Raw genomic sequence first — 19,839 nt, forward strand, 5'->3', positions numbered from 1 at the left:
TTTTTATTGTCATATTAATTACTACATATGACAAAAAGCTATTTTAGATTTTATGAGCTAGCTGTTGGAAGAACGTTGGCTCGGCAATCTCTCCTGACTCTCCTATACACTGGATCGTTCGCCTTGGCCCAGGTTCATATATTTTCAATGGGGAGAAAGGAAAAAGTTGCTGCCAGACACATCCGACAGCCCTTATTTCTCCTGAAAACTAAAGTATTAGTCTTTGATATTGCAACTTTCTGACCCTTGACTCTCCACACATCATCTATTTGGGGTAAGTTGGGGTGTCCGTAAACAGTTGCCAGGCTGCACAGTTCCACTTTCATGTATAGCAGTGTTAGTAAATCTACGGCTTGGGAGGGTCTTACCCCTTTTTTTCTTTAGTTACCGAAACAGCCTGAAATTGTCGCCTCTGTACAGTTTTTAAATTCAGTTAGTAAAAACAATACAGTTTGTCTTTATGGGAAAATTGTGATATTCAGCACATGACAGTGTGGTAAGCCGTTAGATGAATAGCAGCGATTGTGGAGGACGTCTCCTCGAGGCATGAGGGTTTCCAATCAGTTAAGTAGAAAGCATCATGGGTCTCCGAAACCAAACTGAAAATTCAGAGAAGGACATTGTTGATGGCTGAAAAAGATACAAAATGCTGTGATGCCCATCAGGGCAAATTGCGTGTGCTGGGACTTAGCACACTGATGTAGATGACATCTTCACCGATTTCCGCTGGTACTAGTTTGCTATAGTCCTAATTGTGATTGCAGCCCCTGGTGCCACAACCCTTGGATGATGCTGTTGTATGCAAGCAGATACTAATCTTTGGCCCAATTGATGATGCTCTGTATTATGGCTAGTTCCAGGGCTCAAGGGGCGCACGGACCCCAAATATCAGGCAAATTATCACACCGTAAAAAGTAAATTTTTTCTCTCCTTTTTATGTGACTGGTAGTTCAAGGCCGCCCCTAGCATTGGCACCATACATGCAGAGAGCAATGAAACAACATATGTGGGACTATATATTTCCACCCTATATAAAGTAACTGGATATCTATATTCAGGGCTGCGGTCCGCACGGTGAAGACCGTTATTGGCCTCATTATGATGCAATGCTGCCCCCTAGTGAATATCCCAAACTTTTTGAAATAGCAGAACTCTAGTTATGCCCTTGTTATATAGTATTACTGCTTCACATATGTTTGTTTTATAAAGAAGATATCTACCCTTTTAGGGCTTGTGGGAAAATAAAACGCGATTTTACATTTTCAGCAAAGTGAATGACATTTCTGCAATCTCAAACAGACGCTGCTCATTTTTCCCTTGCAGATTTGAACAATCAAAGTGTTTTTTTCCCCAATCTGCAGCATGTTCGTTTCTTCAATGTTTTTCAGTGTATTTCACCCATTCCAACATATGGGGAAAAAAACGCACTTAAAAACGGTTCCAAAACTTGCCTATTTTACAAATCCTTCTTCTGCAGAAAAATATGCTGTAAATACTCACCGTGTGCACGTAGTCATCATTCCTTCAACTGTTCTTACCACATTGACTGAAGAATCACTTGTGTCCTGAGAAAGATTTTACAATGTATTATTATTGCTTATTTCTGTATCTGGTTCTGGTTTTCACACTAATTAATCTGCTTTGATGTCTTTTAATGTTATAGGGTTGTCACAGCATGTAGTCACTGATTATGAACAAGTTGTGGCTCTCCTAGAGCAAGGAATGGAGAACAGGTAATGTCTCCAGGTCAATGTTTATTTTTTTTTTATCTTAAGGTCCAGTCACACTAAGCAACTTACCAGCGATCCCAACAACGATAGGGATCGCTGGTAAGTTGCTAGGAGGTTGCTGGTGAGATGTCACACTGCGACGCTCCAGCGATCCCACCAGCAACCTGACCTGGCAGGGATCGCTGGAGCGTCGCTACACAAGTTGCTGGTGAGCTCACCAGCAACCAGTGACAAGCCCCCAGCGCCGCGTGGAAGATGCTGCGCTTGGTAACTAAGGTAAATATCGGGTAACCAACCCGATATTTACCTTGGTTACCACCGCACGGAGCTACACGTGCAGAGAGCAGGGAGCAGCGCACACTGAGCGCTGGCTCCCTGCTCTCCTAGTTACAGCACACATCGGGTTAATTACCCGATGTGTCCTGCAGCTACATGTGCACAGAGCAGGGAGCAGCGCACAATGCTTAGCGCTGGCACCTTGCTCTCCTAGTTACAGCACACATCGGGTTAATTAACCCGATGTGTGCTGCAGCTACATGTGCACAGAGCAGGAGCCGGCACTGACAGTGAGAGCGGCGGAGGCTGGTAACAAAGGTAAATATCGGGTAACCAAGGACAGGGCTTCTTGGTTACCCGATGTTTACATTGGTTACCAGCCTCCGCAGAAGCCGGCTCCTGCTGCCTGCACATTTAGTTGTTGCTGTCTCGCTGTCACACACAGCGATCTGTGCTTCACAGCGGGACAGCAACAATAAAAAATGGCCCAGGACATTCAGCAACAACCAACGACCTCACAGCAGGGGCCAGGTTGTTGCTGGATGTCACACACAGTAACATCGCTAGCAACGTCACAAAAGTTGTTCATTAGCAGCGATGTTGCTAGCGATGTTGCTTAGTGTGACGGGGCCTTTACTGTTGCTGTTGGTTTTATTATGCATTGATTGGTTTCTGGGGATGAACAATACTGTCACGGGCTATAGGCCCCGTCACACTAAGCAACTTACCAGCGATCCCAACAACGATAGGGATCGCTGGTAAGTTGCTAGGAGGTTGCTGGTGAGATGTCACACTGCGACGCTCCAGCGATCCCACCAGCAACCTGACCTGGCAGGGATCGCTGGAGCGTCGCTACACGAGTTGCTGGTGAGCTCACCAGCAACCAGTGACCAGCCCCCAGCGCCGCGTGGAAGATGCTGCGCTTGGTAACTAAGGTAAATATCGGGTAACCAACCCGATATTTACCTTGGTTACCAGTGCACGCAGCTACACGTGCAGAGAGCAGGGAGCAGCGCACACTGAGCGCTGGCTCCCTGCTCTCCTAGCTACAGCACACATTGGGTTAATTACCCGATGTGTACTGCAGCTAAATGTGCACAGAGCAGGGAGCAGCGCGCACTGCTTAGCGCTGGCTCCCTGCTCTCCTAGTTACAGCACACATCGGGTTAATTACCCGATGTGTGCTGCAGCTAAATGTGCACAGAGCAGGGAGCAGCGCACAATGCTTAGCGCTGGCTCCCTGCTCTCCTAGCTACAGGACACATCGGGTTAATTAACCCGATGTGTCCTGCAGCTACATGTGCACAGAGCAGGAGCCGGCACTGACAGTGAGAGCGGCGGAGGCTGGTAACAAAGGTAAATATCGGGTAACCAAGGACAGGGCTTCTTGGTTACCCGATGTTTACATTGGTTACCAGCCTCCGCAGAAGCCGGCTCCTGCTGCCTGCACATTTAGTTGTTGCTGTCTCGCTGTCACACACAGCGATCTGTGCTTCACAGCGGGACAGCAACAACTAAAAAATGGCCCAGGACATTCAGCAACAACCAACGACCTCACAGCAGGGGCCAGGTTGTTGCTGAATGTCACACACAGCAACATCGCTAGCAACGTCACAAAAGTTGTTCGTTAGCAGCGATGTTGCTAGCGATGTTGCTTAGTGTGACGGGGCCTTTAGTACTGATGGAACAAGGGGTCCTAGGCTGACCCTAAAGGCCCTGTCACACACACAGATAAATCTGTGGCAGATCTGTGGTTGCAGTGAAATTGTGGACTATCAGTGCAAGATTTGTGGCTGTGTACAAATGGAACAATATGTCCATGATTTCACTGCAACCACAGATCTGCCAAAGATTTATCTGTGTGTGACAGGGCCTTTAGACTGGGGCTCCTGCACTGTCCCTTATCTCGAAGGTAGGTTCGATGGTAGCCAGGTTCAAGCCCCCAGCGTGACCCTGTCTCCTGTCCGAACCCTGATACTACTCCTCCCCAACCTAGGGAGTGGGCTGGAAACCCAGAAACGAAACCCCCACAAATAGGCACACACAAGGGTAATCAAAAACTCGTGCACATGGCACTCAAACACAAAGGAGGGACAGTATGTGAACTGGGAAGTAACACAAAAGGAGTAGAAAATAAATGCACAACTGGAGAACTCACACACCAATTACCAAATCTTTCATTACCTTAAAAACAATAATTTTATTGAACATTTATGCCACAAACACAGTACACACAATTTTTATTTTATATATGTTGATATAAGAAGATAAGGTGGGAATTCATATACTCCCTACTCTTACCCTTCCTCAAATACGGGGTCGGCGTCCTAAAAATACGTGACGCCCCCGTTCCTCGTCGACTAATCTCTGTGCTGACCCTCCTCTATCTATAAGTACCCAGTGCTCCTGTATAATAGTGGGTAACAGGAGCCCACAAGAAAAGGTACATGCACTCTCATAGAGAGTACTATCGTCAGTTCTTCTCTGTCATTTGATAATGGGATGGTCCTAGTTTTAGTCAACTACCAGTTTTAGAAGAATATATCTGTATCAATAATTAAAAGTTTTTTTGCTGTATTTTAGTCCATAGATGGCCCACTATTATACAGGAGCATCGTGTACTTATAGATAGAGGAGGGTCAGCACAGAGATTAGTTGTCGAGGAACGGGGGCGCCACGTATTTTTAGGACGCCGACCCCCGTATTTCAGGAAGGGTAAGAGTAGGGAGTATATGAATTCCCACCTTATCTTCTTATATCAACATATATAAAATAAAAATTGTGTGTACTGTGTTTGTGGCATAAATTTTCAATAAAATTATTGTTTTTAAGGTAATGAAAAATTTGATAATTGATTAGAGGACTCTATCTTAGTATTGATGTTCGATGTTTTAGAACTCACACACCACCCAGAACCGCAACTTGTAGATGACCATAGAACTGGATAACCACAGGAACCGAGGAAGCAGAAGCTATATCTGGCACTCAGCCCCAGAATCCAGAACCTTATAAAGGGTGAAGGTAGCGGAGGATGGTAATCAGCAGCCTGAGCTTCCAGCAGATGATCACAAGCCAGCAGAAATTAACTCCTGCTGTACTGGAGAGCAGTGAAGCCATAACCAGCCGATAACAGGCTGTGCAACTAAGTGATCCCAGGCTATTTGTTGGACTCTGCAGTGTGAACAGAGTCCAACGCCGCCATGACACCCAGCGAGTGCAAAGGTGAACTCCGAATGACAAACACAATTTCTACAAATTAAAACCATACAAAAGCCTATAACAAGATATAGGGGAGCAGCATAAGGCTTTACCTATGCATATACACATTGTAAATGCATATTGCGTGTTCTTAGGGACCCAGTTAATTGTTATCAGCTATTATAGAAAATAACTGGCTTGTAATATGTTGTTTCTCATTGTAGAATAACCGCAGCTACCCATGTCCATGATGCCAGTAGCCGCTCTCATGCCATCTTTACCATCCAGTACACCCAGGTAATTGCTGCACAATCCCAATTCTTGTGAATCATTACAATTTGATGATTTTGTACATAGCAAGTTGTTTTCACTTCAGATTTTCATTCTTCTTTTCACCACAGACTTAAGGCCCCTTTACACACTGCAACATCGCAAACGACATTGCGGTAACGTCACCGGTTTTGTGACGTAATAGCGACCTCCCCAGCGACATTGCAGTGTGTGAACACATCAGCGACCTGGCCCCTGCTGTGAAGTTGCTGATCGCTACACATCTCTCAGGACCATTCTTTGGTCCTTTGTTTCCCTCTGTGCAGCATGATCGCTAAAAAGTCTCCAGTGGGGCCTTTACAGAGACTTCGTTAGCGACTTCCCTTTCAAAAAGCTGCTTTACAACGTCCTCAATGACTAGCTAGGTCATTCTGCAGGTCCGTATCGCTGCGTTTTCCAGGTATGCCTGTTTGACAGCTCACCAGCGGCTCACCAGAGACTTTTTAGCGATCCCGGCCAGGTTGAGATCGCTGGTGGGATCGCTAGAAAGTCTCAGTGTGTAAAGGGGCCTTTAAAGTGGTTCTCCACTACTTTAACATTGATGACCTATTCTTAAGATAAGAATGTCTGTCTGAATTATCAATGTCTGATCGGCTGGTGTCTGACACCCGGCACCCCCTGCTCTTCTCGGTCCCGGAGGTGGAAGCAGGCAGCTAGAAATGCTCAGTTCCGGAGCTGCTCCCGACTTCTGGTAGTGGCCACAGTCAGGTACTGCACATCTGTCTCCCATTCAAATCAATACGATGCAGTTACTATCAGAAGATGGGGCAGCTCTGGAAACAGAATTTCTGGCTGCCTGCTGCCACAGCCCGCACTGAGAACAGTTGCTGGGTGGGGGTGCTTGGTGTCGGACCCCGGTTGATCAGACATTGATTCTATCCGAAAAACATGCCATAATTATAAAAGTAGTGGCCAACCTCTTTAAAGGAGTTGTCCAGTCTTAATCCGAAAGTCTGCAGTCACGCTATCTTGCTGCTTGTCACAGTGCACTCCACGCGCTGCCAGGATTCTTTGGTGCTGGCGGCGAGACTGGGCGATCATGCGATTCGCATACTTTTGGCCACACTTTGACTAGATACACGGCCTCACCCAATTCACAAGCATTGTCTAGTCAGAGTGTGGTTGGGAATATGCATAGTGCTTACCTGTTGTCACATGAACACCTGTGAATCGTGACAGCACGCACTGTGCGCTCTGTGAGAGTTTATAAGTCTGCAGTTACACAGAGTGACTGCAGACTTTTGTGCCAAACCTAGACCACCCCTTTAATGACTTACCCACTATGTCTGTAACTGCATAGCATAGAGAACTAGCATCTCTTCCCATTTTAGGAAATATGTCAACAGGTTTATACTGCTCTGTGTGAGGGCAGCCTACAGAAGTGATGGATGCCTCAATTCCAGCGATTTGTCACTTACTGGATAGCGTAAAGCTGAGTGGTTGGCTCTTCCCCCTCTGATTTACAACTTTATTTCTATACTGCGCTATGAAAGAAAGCGGTCAATCAGCAGTGCGTGAAGCCGCAGCAGAAGGATACAGCTGACTACTCAGCGCACTCACCACATTGTGCAGACTACACTGATCAGCCTGCACGCCATCAGATAAACTGTGAATTTCTACAACTACTGCAAGTCATCCTGTAAGTTCCACAGCGCTGGAATCTGGGTCTTTCATCAATCCTTTATACTGTTCTCAGATTGGGCAGTATAGATCTGGTGAGAGATTACTTCTATTCTGTTAAGAAATGTTCTGGGATAATAATAATAATCTTTATTTTTCTATAGCGCTAACATATTCCACAGCGCTTTACATACATCAGCAACACTATCCCCATTGGAGCTCACAATCTAAATTCCCCATCTGTATGTCTTTGGAGTGTGGGAGGAAACCGGAGAATTCGGAGGAAACCCACACAAACACGGGGAGAACATACAAACTCCTTGCAGATGTTGTCCTTGGTGGGAATGAACCCAGGACCGCTAGGGCTGCAAGACTGTAGAGCCAACCACTGAGCCATCGTGCTGCCCACAGTACAGTGCTAACCACTGCACCACCGTGGCACCCATCGATATTTTGATAAAAGTTATTCACGAATGATATTTATGTCATAAGCCACTCTGGGACCTGCAGATATCTCCAGAACTGAAGTCCACCTATCCCAAGCACCAGCTGGCGTCTGACCATTAGTGAGCGGAGACGTTGCCTCTCATGTGCGCTCTCTCCATTCATTGCTATGGGTTTATATAGTTTTGAATACAGCTGAGAAAATGCGGCAGGTCGGATGCCAGCCAGAACGGACAATCAAGGGACCCCTGTTCTGGACATAGACAAGTGTGTCTCTGAAGTTGGACCCTTAGATCAGATATTTATGCATTCTTTTGTGGATATGATATAAATGTGTCATACAGGGGTAGATATATAATTGATGCAACCTGTGTGGCTGCACAGGGACCTAAGAGGTAAGGGGGTCACATCCACCTCCAAAACAGACCGAAATGTTAATTGTGACGAACTCTTAAACTGCAAAGGGCCCATAAATTGTTCTTGCACAGGGGCTTTTTTTGGTCAGTGGTCTCTTGTATGACACAACCCCTTCCAGTGTAAAACTATGATTGCCTGGTATAGTTGAATGTACTTTGTATCTGATGCCAAATTTGTGTCTATTGTCTTAATCCATACAGGTTCCTTCTTATGGGTGTGATAGTGAAATAAATAAACTGCTGGGAAAGTGTAGTATTGTATGCCTGCCAGTTAATTGAATGGCTGAGTGTGTAGTACATTGACCAGATTATTATTATTATTTATTTATAGAGCACCATTGATTCCATGGTGCTGTACATGAGAAGGGGGTTACATACAGAGTACATCTACAAGTTACAATAGACAGACTAGTACAGAAGGAAGAGGACCCTGCCCTTGCGGGCTTACGTTCTATAGGATTATGGGGAGGAGACAGTAGGTGGGGTGTAGATTGGGCGGCAGCTCCGCACGGTGGTCGGGCGGCAGCTCCGCACGGTGGTCGGGCGGCAGTGAGTTCATTGTAGATTGTAGGCATTTCTGAACAGATGAGTTTTCAGGTTCCGTTTGAAGATTGCAAGGGTAGGGGATAGTCTGACGTGTTGAGGCAGCGAGTTCCAGGAGACTGGGGATGCTCGGGAGAAGTCTTGGAGTCGGTTGCATGAGGAGCGAATGAGAGAGGAGGAGAGAAGGAGATCTTGGGAGGACTGGAGGTGACGTGTTGGAGTGTAGTGGGAGATTAGTTCGGAGATATACGGAGGAGAGAGATTATGCACAGCTTTGTAGTTCAGTGTTAGTAGTTTGAATTGGATACGGTAGAAGATTGGGAGCCAGTGGAGGGACATGTAGAGAGGAGAAGCGGGGTGGTATTGAGGAGAGAGGTGGATCAGTCGGGCAGCAGAATTAAGGATGGACTGGAGAGGGGCGAGCGTGTTGGCATGGAGCCAAAAAGAGGAGGATGTTACACTAGTCGAGGCGGGAGATTATGAGGGCATGCACTAGCATTTTAGTAGATTGCGAATTGAGGAAAGGACGGATTCTGGAAATATTTTTGAGTTGAAGACGGCAGGAAGTGGTGAGGGATTCGATATGTGGTATGAAGGACAAGGCAGAGTCAAAGGTCACTCCGAGGCACCGAACTTTGGGTACTGGCGAGAGCATGGTGTTATTTATTGTAATAGATAGGTCAGGTGGAGAGTGTAGGTGAGATGGAGGAAAGATGATTAGTTCAGTTTTGGCCACAATAGATTAAAGGCCCCGTTACACGCTACGATTTATCTAATGATATGTTGTCGGGGTCACGGTTTTCGTGACTCACTTCCGTCGTCGTTAGCGACCTCGTTGCGTGTGACACCTACAAGCGACTCCGAAAGATCGTAAAACTAGTAAAAATTGTTGATCGTTCAAACGTCGTTCATTTTCAAAATATTGTTCGTCGTTTCAAACGCAGCAGACAAATTGCTACGTTTGACACCCTGCCAACGACGAACAACATCGTTAGTGCGTTCGTCATCAGCGATGCGGGCGTGTCGTTACGAGCAATGCTCCATGCCTCCTTCGCTGTGATTGGTGTCACGCCAGGGTGTATGCTATGGACAATTATACGCCTCTGTCGTTGTCGGAATCGTTGGGAGGAATGCTGTGTGATGGTGCCCACACGACCGGCTTGTTCAAACAATTTATCGCTGAACGATGTAGCGTCGTTTGTGACATGTGTACGTGTGACCGCTACAAAATGACCTATGAGCGATCTCGGCAAATCGTAGCAACGATCTGGGTGTGTCACATCACTAACAAGATCGTTGCGTGTAAAGCGGCCTTAAGAACTACTCATTGTGAAGGACTTTTGCTCTGGCCATTAGCAGGAGAACTCTATATATGATGTTCTTGTTCTCTTAGGCTGGTTTCACACTACGTTTATTTAACATGCGTCAGGAACGTTTTTTTGCTGCAAAAGCGGATCCTGCAAACGCATCTGTTATTTTGCAGGATCCTGTCACTGGATGTTTAGGGGCGGGCATTGGAGTCATGTGATCGGGAGTGAGGGGAACTAGACTGGGAGCCGGCTTCTGACAGCTGCAGACGCTGGTAACCAAGGTAAACATCGGGCTTGGATACCCGATATTTATCTTGGTTACGAGTGTCTGCAGCTGCTAGGAGCAGGGCTGCCTGCACACGTAACCAACGTAAACATCGGGTAACTAAGAGAAGTGGTTACCCGATATTTACCTTGGTTACGAGTGTCCGCAGCTCTCAGGTGGGAGAGAGAGGGAGGGGAGGAAGGGGGAAAGACAGAGATAGAGAGGGTGAGGGAGGAGGAGAGAGAGACAGATCACGCGAGACTGGTTCTGGGCATGCTCAGTAGAGCAAGCAGGATCCTGTCTATCAGCATGCCAGCGTTCACCTGCGTTTGCATGCTGTTTAGTCAGGATCCGGTGACATGCAGTATTTGGACGCAGCTCAAAAACGCTACAAGTAGCGTTTTTGAAAGATGTTAAAAAACTGCAAGTCGCTGGATCCTCACTATAACGCACGCAAACGCAGGTGAACGCATGTTAACGCGAGTCCATTGCAAATGCATTGAAGTGAAAACGCATTTGCACTGGATCCGTTTTTCCGCTAAAAAAACGTTATGGACGGATGTTAAATAAACGTAGTGTGAAACCAGCCTTAGCGGACATCTGGAATGAAGTCTTTGTAAGCATATCTTCAGTGATCTTTCCTCGCTTCTTCTTTTTCTCCACAGGCGATGTTAGAAGATAACTTGCCATCAGAAATTGCCAGCAAAATCCACCTGGTGGACTTGGCGGGCAGGTGAGTATGACCCGGGCACATTGAGGATGGTTTATGTTCTAGAAAGCGTTGGTTATATCCTTGTTTTTCTTGTAGTGAAAGAGCTTCTCCCAATTACTGCAAAGACCGTCTCACTGAAGGCTCCAACATCAACCGCTCCTTGGTGACTCTGGGAATCGTCATCTCTGCATTAGGTATTCATCAGTGGGGAAATCTGCAGTAGGCAAACACTGACAAGATATCTGTGATTGCACCTGCCCTGTAGTGAAGAAATGAATCATTGTACAATGATCGTTATAACTTTTTTTCACACATCTTACAGCAGTGTGATTGGTGCATCCTGCACTAAAAGGGTATGTTCTACTATAGGGGTCTGGTGCTCGAAAATTGAGGTCTATTGTAGATACAAAACGAGCTGAGCAAGCAGTGCCTGCCACCTTCTGTTAACCTCCCATACACACTAAACTAACATCTGTTGAACCCTCTGGTATTGATATGTTTAATGTGTATGGAATAGATAATCAGCATAGGGAAAAAGTATAAATCGTAGCTTTTATTAGCTCTTATAAAAAAAAAAAGTGGAAGTGCTTAAAGGGCTAGTTTAAAAGACATTCAGTTCTAGATGCTGTTATAGCAATTTATAACCAGAATAAACTGATTGCTAAGAATACATTTTAACACTGGAGTAAAAGAGAGAAACAGAATACCTCCCTACACCTCCAAAAATCGGGAGGGGGGGGTAATGGCTCAAATTCAAACTTTAGACACACAGTGCAGATGAGATGTTAGGCCTCTGTAACACATTCCCTGACAGTGTTCTGGGAACAAGGTGGTGACGTTACTGGACATCAGTATACATTTGTGAAAAAGCATCACCCTTGGCTACATAAATATCAACATAAATTTTGGTGAGCTATGACAGTGGTCACAGACATATTGGGTATAAATCCCCACATATAGTAGCCGTAATGTAATAATATTATTTATTCATTTATATAGCGCCATTAATTCCACAGCGCTTTACATACATTGGCAACACTGTCCCCATTGGGGCTCACAATCTAAAGTCCCTAACATGTCTTTGGAGTGTGGGAGGAAACCGGAGAACCTGGAGGAAACCCACACAAACACGGGGAGAACATACAAACTCCTTGCAGATGTTGACCTTGGTGGGATTTTAACCCAGGAACCCAGTGCTGCAAGACTGCAGTGCTAACCACTGAGCCACCATGCCGCAGTATCATTCAGTATCAAAGGTAAAGAACAATCTCACCAATTCATGGATGGTCACCAAGATACAGACATCCCCAGTCTTGATTTTCGTACAGTGCAGTTATTTTTCTCTCAATACTGCCATTCCCTGTGAAAGACTTAGATGTCCCTAGTGCCCCAATTGCTCCCACCGTTAAGGGGGCATTACACACAGCAATATCGCTAGCGAGCTTACCCGCCCCCGTCGTTTGTGCGTCACGGGCAAATCGCTGCCCGTGGCGCAAAATATCGTTAGGAGCCGTCACACGGACTTACCTGCCTAGCGACGTCGCTGTGGCCGGCGAACCGCCTCCTTTCTAAGGGGGCGGTCCGTGCGGCGTCACTAAGCGGCCACCCAATAGAAGCGGAGGGGCAGAGATGAGCGACCATAACATCCCGCCCACCTCCTTCCTTCCTCATTGCCGGCGGCCGCAGGTAAGCTGTAGTTCGTCGTTCCCGAGATGTCACACGTAGCGATGTGTGCTGCCTTGGGAACGACAAACAACCTGCGTCCTCAACAATCAACGATTTTTTTAAAATGAACTACGTGTCAACGATCAACGATAAGGTCAGTATTTTCCATCATTAACGGCCGCTCGTTGGTGTCACGCAACGATGTTGCTAACGATGCCGGATGTGCGTCACGGAATCCGTGACCCCGGCGATATATCGTTAGATACGTCGTTGCGTGTAACGGGGCCTTTAGAAGGGCAGTCCACGGCTTGCCCTTATAGTCTGCCCTGCTCTATCCATTTTCATGTGTGCTTCATCAAGGGACAATATGCACAGGGCATCTCATAGATCGGATCTCACCCTTGGCTTTACTAAGATGGTGGTGTGCATGTGAATAACCTAGCAATATGATGCCTGCGGATTACTAAGTAATCAGACTCATTCACCATCAAATGGCCAAGTCAGCCGCTATTTCTTAGGTAATTGGTTTCCTTCTGTGCACTAGTAGGCAATTTTTGAACAACGAACACTCTTTCTACAGGGCGACATCCTGGTAATATGTCATTAATGCCTAATATAGTAGTCCCCCAACTCTTCACTGATATTAGACATAGTAGTACCCCAACTTCCCACTGATATTAGACATAGTACAATGTTCACTTTACCATTGTACTATTGGTTATTAAAAGCACAATGAGCAGGGGCTTTTTCTTTTAATAATAAAAAAACGGAATATCTATGGAACAGATAATGCGCAGAATATTTGCTATACTTTTCTTCTGCTCTCTAATTATGAGAATGGAATGTTTTTTTCTATTAGATCTAAGTGTGTTGTTTTTTTCTTTTACATTTTCACCATGCAGACGTTGCAGCTCAGTCCTAGTCCCTTCAATGAACCTACGCTACCATACCACACACAGCCCACACTGTCATTATAGTTTTGTCTAATTCCGGAGAGCCCCTTTATCTAATTATTTGCCACTAATATCTAAAAATGTACATTTTCTGTTTAATTATAGCTCAGAATTCCCAAATGACTAGTAGCTCACAAAGTATAAACAGCATCCTGAGCGAGGGGGATAGCGGCATCCCAGGCAGCCCCTCGGGAAGCGGCGCAACCGGATCAAGACGTCAGCCATTTGTGCCTTACAGAGATTCCATTTTGACTTGGCTTTTAAAGGACAGTCTGGGGGGCAACTCGAAAACAATCATGATTGCCAGTAAGTCGCACGTTCACGTTCTTTGCTTGCTAATAGGACAGTTGATCTAATGCTAATTTAGCGCATGCAAATGCTTCTAATTCCTCTTTGCTTTAGATAAATTGCATATGTACAGAGGAAAATAAAGCTTTCCTGATTCCATAAAGTGTCTCTTAATTGTCACTAAACCAATGCCACATCATATTTTAAATGGGTTGTTCACTACTAGACTTCCCCCTGCTTCAATGCCCCTTAAAACAAAGTTACAATCAGTGCTCCCTTCCTGCAGCGGTGCCATTCCTGCAATGTCGGTGCTGCTATTTTGAGTGTGTCATGTGACATTGTTGTGCCACGTGACCGCTGCAGCCAATCGGTGGCTGTTGATCGGCTGCAGCCCTTAAGTATTCCATCAGAGCGGACATCTGCCACTATTTAATACAGTGTCACATGACCTGCTGAGAAGAGCAGCACCGATAATGCAGGAACTGCGGCAGGTGGGTAGATGTTATTTTTATGCATCACTGATGTCAATAAGCAGGGGTCGTCCCACAGTGGACAACCCCTTTAAGCCATGCATGGTCCTTTCCAAGGTTGCTTGATAAGGACCCCTGTGTGGATTTAAAATATGTATGGCGGTGACAAAAAAAAAATACGCCCGTATTGGGCAATATTACGAGTAGTCACTGAACTATTTAACACAAAAAACATTCTTTTAAACTTATGATGAAAAGTTTAAATGTTGCAATATATATACTTATTTTTTAGTTTTAAATATCTTTGTATCATTACGTTTTCTTTCTTATACAATGATCCAAATCATTAAATTCTGGTTGACCTTGGCTACTACTGTTGGGTGCTTGCTGCACACTGTGCTCATATTGAGGAGTGCATTGTACCATTATTATGCAGTAAGCTCCAGTACTCCCCCTAGTGGTGACTACAGGTTGACGGAATTTTCTCATTGAAATTGTACTGCCAGTTGTCAAGACTAGAAATGATAGGGCAGGCACACTAACCTACTACATCAACGATCTTTAAAGCTGAATCCACATCATCTCATATCCCCCTTTTCTTTTTCGCTCTATTGGGAGACCCAGACAATTGGGTGTATAGGCTATGCCTCCGGAGGCCGCACAAAGTACTACACTTAAAAGTGTTAGGCCCCTCCCCTTCTGCCAATACACCCCCCGTGCTCCCACGGGCTGCTCAGTTTTTGCTTTGTGCGAAGGAGGTCAGACACGCACAGCACAGCTCCACAGATTGGTCAGCAGCAGCTGCTGACTAGGTCGGATGGAAGAAAAGTGGGCCCATATAGGGCCCCCAGCATGCTCCCTTCTCACCCCACTTTTGTCGGCGGTGTTGTTAAGGTTGAGGTATCCATTGCGGGTACGGCGGCTGGAGCCCACATGCTGTTTTTCCTTCCCCATCCCCCTTAGGGCTCTGGGTGAAGTGGGATCTTATCGGTCTCCAGGCACTGAGACCGGGCTTCATCCACAAGTCCTGTGGAGCCTGATGGATAGGAGCCGATACCGTTCAGGGACATGGCCCTGCATCTTAAAGGTACTCTGTATCCCTATGGGGACCGCGCACGGCATCACCTCAGCTTTGCTGGGTGTGCTAGTGCACCGGGGACCGCGGCGCTGACCGGGTCTATATGTGCCATTACACACTCAGCGTCGCTGAGTGTGTTTATATGTAAGGGCTACCGCACTGACCGCCGTTGCCACGGGACACTGCGGTGCGGCTGGGACTTTCACGCGACCGCGCTTTTACGGCGGCCGCGTTTATTACTACAGTCCCCGGCTTCATTGTGGCCTAGTTTCCCTTTTTTTCTCCCGCCCTCAGCCCTGACAGGCAGGGGAAGGGCGGGACGCTGCACGGAGCGAGCAGCAATGAGGGCTGGAGTATGATTTACATGCTCCACTCCCCTCACTGTACACAGTATGAGCGCCCGTTTCGCGCTCTTTCTAGGCCACGCCCACAGCTTCCTCAGCTCGTCAGGACGCCGCAGCCATTCCTGTCAGCTCCACCGACGCTGCAGAGAGGGACATATTCATGGGAGACCCAGACACGGTCTCTGGTGGCCTCACAACCGCTTAGGCGGCTGGTAAACAGCACATGTGGTGCTAGCCCCATGGTGCTGTATTGTATGGGTACATTATTTGTGTACTGTATATAATTTACACTGTATGAGCACAGTTCTTTCTGGCTATATACCCTATTGTGTTACTCAGGGAAAACTATAGCATGGCGCCCATAAAAGGCAGGGGTGCCAAAACACAGGCTTATTATGTTGCCTGCGCCGCATGTAAGACCCCCAGGGGGAGCCACCTGTTGACACTGTCCAGGTGACGGGGACTGAGTTTGCAGCCTTTAAGGATCAACTCTCTGAGACTATGGCTAAGATACTAGAAGCCTTGCAGTCCAGACCGGTATCTCAGCAAAGGGACTCTGTTGAATCATTGTTCCCTGACCCCCCTCAGTTGGACCAACAATGTCCTCACGGGGTATCTCATACATCCCAGACGGAGGGTTCGGACTTAGAACCTAGCCCCAGATCGTCTAAGCGAGCCCGCTTAGAATTCCCTCGACATCATATTGTTTAGGGTCTCAGCGGGGGGATTCTCTGGTTGATGATGCGGAAACAGCTGATTAGGATTCTGATCCTGGGAGCGCTCTCAATCTTAATTCTCCAGACGGGGACGCCATAGTGAATGATCTTATTGCATCCATTCATCAGTTGCTGGATATTCTTCCCTCAGCCCCTCCGGCGGAGGAGTCTGATTCTCAGCAGGAGAAATTTCGCTTCAGGTTTCCCAAGCGTACACAGAGTATGTTTCTAGACCACTCTGATTTCAGAGAGGCAATCCAGAATCACCATGCTTGTCCGGATAAGAGTTTCTCTAAGCGCCTTAAGGATACACGTTATCCTTTTCTCCCGGAAGTGGTTAAAGGTTGGATTCAATGTCCCAAAGTGGATCCTCCAATCTCCAGACTGGCGGCTAGATCCATACTTGCAGTGGAAGATGGGGCCTCGCTTAAAGATGCCACTGACAGGCAGATGGAGCTCTGGATGAAATCCATCTATGAAGCTATCGGAGCTTCTTTTGCACCAGCATTCGCAGCCGTATGGGCGCTACAAGCTATATCAGCAGGTCAAGCGAAAATTGAAGCGGCCGCGCCACAAGTGGCTTCCATTACCTCCCAGACCTCGGCAATTGCGTCTTACGCTATGAATGCTGTCCTGGACTCTGTGAGCCGTACGGCAGTTGCGACCGCCAATTCGGTAGTAGTCCGCAGGGCCTTGTGGCTACGGGAGTGGAAGGCAGATTCCGCTTCCAAAAAAGCGTTTAACCGGTTTGCCAATTTCTGGCGACAGGCTCTTTGGCGAGCGCCTGGATGAAATCATCAAACAATCCAAGGGAAAGGATACATCCTTACCCCAGCCCAAGCAGAACCTCTCCCAACAGAGGAGAGGGCAGTCGAGGTTTCGGTCCTTTCGGGGCGCGGGCAGGTCCCAATTCTCCTCGTCCAAAAGGTCTCAGAAAGAACATAGGAACTCTGATGCATGGCGGTCTAAGTCACGTCCTAAAAAGGCCATTGGGAGCACCGCTAACAAAGCGGCTGCCTCATGACTTCTACCTCCTCTAGTAGCATCCTCGGTCGGTGGCAGGCTCTCCCGCTTTTGCGACACCTGGCTGCCACAAATAAAAGACCGCTGGGTGAGAGACATTCTGTCTCACGGTTACAAGATAGAGTTCATCTCTCGTCCCCCGACTCGATTCTTCAGGTCTTCTCCGCCTCCCGAGAGAGCTGAGGCTCTTCTGCAGGCGCTGGGCACTCTGAAGGCAGAAGGAGTGGTGGTCCCTGTTCCTCTTCATCAACAGGGCCACGGTTTTTACTCCAACTTGTTTGTGGTCCCAAAGAAGGACGGGTCTTTCCGTCCTGTCCTAGACCTGAAACTTCTCAACAAACACGTAAAGACCAGGCGGTTCCGGATGGAATCCCTTCGCTCCGTCATCGCCTCAATGTCCCAAGGAGATTTCCTTGCATCGATCGATATCAAAGATGCTTATCTCCACGTTCCGATTGCCCCAGAGCACCAGCGCTTCTTGCGCTTCGCAATAGGAAACGAACACCTGCAGTTCGTGGCACTGCCATTCGGCCTGGCAACAGCCCCACGGGTTTTCACCAAGGTTATGGCTACTGTAGTAGCGGTCCTCCATTCTCAGGGTCACTCTGTGATCCCGTACTTGGACGATCTGTTGATCAAGGCACCCTCTCTAGAGGCATGCCAACACAGCCTCGACGCTACCCTGGAGACTCTCCAGAGTTTCGGGTGGATCATCAATTTTCCAAAGTCAAATCTGACACCGGCCCAATCGCTCACATACCTTGGCATGGAGTTTCATACCCTCTCAGCGATAGTGAAGCTTCCGCTGATCAAGCAGCGGTCACTACAGACAGGGGTACAATCTCTCCTTCAAGGCCAGTCACACCCCTTGAGGCGCCTCATGCACTTCCTGGGGAAGATGGTGGCAGCAATGGAAGCAGTCCCTTTCGCGCAGTTTCACCTGCGTCCTCTTCAATGGGACATCCTACGCAAATGGGACAGGAAGCCGACGTCCCTCGACAGGACCGTCTCCCTCTCTCAGGCGACCAAAGCTTCCCTTCGGTGGTGGCTTCTTCCCACTTCATTGTCGAAGGGGAAATCCTTCCTACCCCCATCCTGGGAAGTAGTCACGACGGACGCAAGTCTGTCAGGGTGGGGAGCGGTTTTTTCTCCACCACAGGACTCAACCCGGCAAGAGTCCTCGCTTCAGATCAATGTTCTGGAAATTCGGGCAGTGTATCTTGCCCTGAAAGCGTTCCAGCAGTGGCTGGAAGGCAAGCAGATCCGAATTCAGTCGGACAATTCTACAGCGGTGGCATACATCAACCACCAAGGCGGCACACGCAGTCGACAAGCCTTCCAGGAAGTCCGGCGGATTTTGATGTGGGTGGAAGCCACGGCCTCCACCATATCCGCAGTTCACATCCCAGGCGTGGAAAACTGGGAAGCAGATTATCTCAGTCGCCAGGGCATGGATGCAGGGAAATGGTCCCTTCACCCGAACGTGTTTCAGGAGATCTGTTGCCGCTGGGGGGTGCCGGACGTCGACCTCATGGCGTCCCGGCACAACAACAAGGTACCAACGTTCATAGCACGGTCTCAAGATCCCAGAGCTCTGGCGGCAGACGCCTTAGTTCAGGATTGGTCGCAGTTTCAGCTCCCTTATGTGTTTCCTCCGCTGGCACTGTTGCCCAGAGTGTTACGCAAGATCAGGGCCGACTGCCGCCGCGCCATCCTCGTCGCTCCAGACTGGCCGAGGAGGTCGTGGTACCCGGATCTGTGGCATCTCACGGTCGGCCAACCGTGGGCACTACCAGACCGACCAGACTTGCTGTCTCAAGGGCCGTTTTTCCATCTGAATTCTGCGGCCCTCAACCTGACTGTGTGGCCATTGAGTCCTGGATCCTAGCGTCTTCAGGGTTATCTCAAGAAGTCATTGCCACTATGAGACAGGCTAGGAAACCAACGTCCGCCAAGATTTATCACAGGACGTGGAAAATTTTCCTGTCGTGGTGCTCTGCTCAGGGTTTTTCTCCCTGGCCATTTGCATTACCTACTTTTCTGTCCTTCCTTCAATCTGGACGGGAAAAGGGTTTGTCGCTCGGTTCCCTTAAGGGACAAGTTTCAGCGCTCTCTGTGTTTTTCCAGAAGCGCCTAGCTAGACTTCCACAGGTACGCACGTTCCTGCAGGGTGTTTGTCACATCGTTCCACCTTACAAGCGGCCGTTAGAACCCTGGGATCTAAACAGAGTGCTGATGGTTCTTCAGAAACCACCATTCGAGCCAATGAGAGATATTTCTCTCTCACGCCTTTCGCAGAAAGTGGTTTTTCTAGTAGCAGTCACTTCACTTCGGAGAGTGTCTGAGCTAGCAGCGTTGTCGTGCAAAGCCCCTTTTCTGGTTTTTTCACCAGGACAAGGTGGTTCTACGTCCGGTTCCGGAGTTTCTCCCTAAGGTGGTATCCCCCTTTCATCTCAAT

At 47.7% G+C, this 19,839-nt stretch overlaps 1 protein-coding gene across 1 annotated transcript in view; it reads left to right on the plus strand.

The window, feature by feature from the left end:
* Nucleotides 1-19,839, plus strand: part of STARD9 (StAR related lipid transfer domain containing 9) — a 252,380-nt gene that overhangs the window by 114,362 nt on the left and 118,179 nt on the right. Inside the window, exons 8-12 of the mRNA XM_075330480.1 lie at nucleotides 1,664-1,733; nucleotides 5,429-5,501; nucleotides 10,798-10,865; nucleotides 10,941-11,038; nucleotides 13,568-13,768. Of these exons, the coding sequence (XP_075186595.1) occupies nucleotides 1,664-1,733; nucleotides 5,429-5,501; nucleotides 10,798-10,865; nucleotides 10,941-11,038; nucleotides 13,568-13,768 (510 nt within the window). The remainder of the gene's footprint in view (nucleotides 1-1,663; nucleotides 1,734-5,428; nucleotides 5,502-10,797; nucleotides 10,866-10,940; nucleotides 11,039-13,567; nucleotides 13,769-19,839) is intronic.

The sequence above is a fragment of the Anomaloglossus baeobatrachus genome, chromosome 12 (genome assembly GCF_048569485.1).
Source record: "Anomaloglossus baeobatrachus isolate aAnoBae1 chromosome 12, aAnoBae1.hap1, whole genome shotgun sequence".
NCBI lineage: Eukaryota > Metazoa > Chordata > Amphibia > Anura > Aromobatidae > Anomaloglossus > Anomaloglossus baeobatrachus.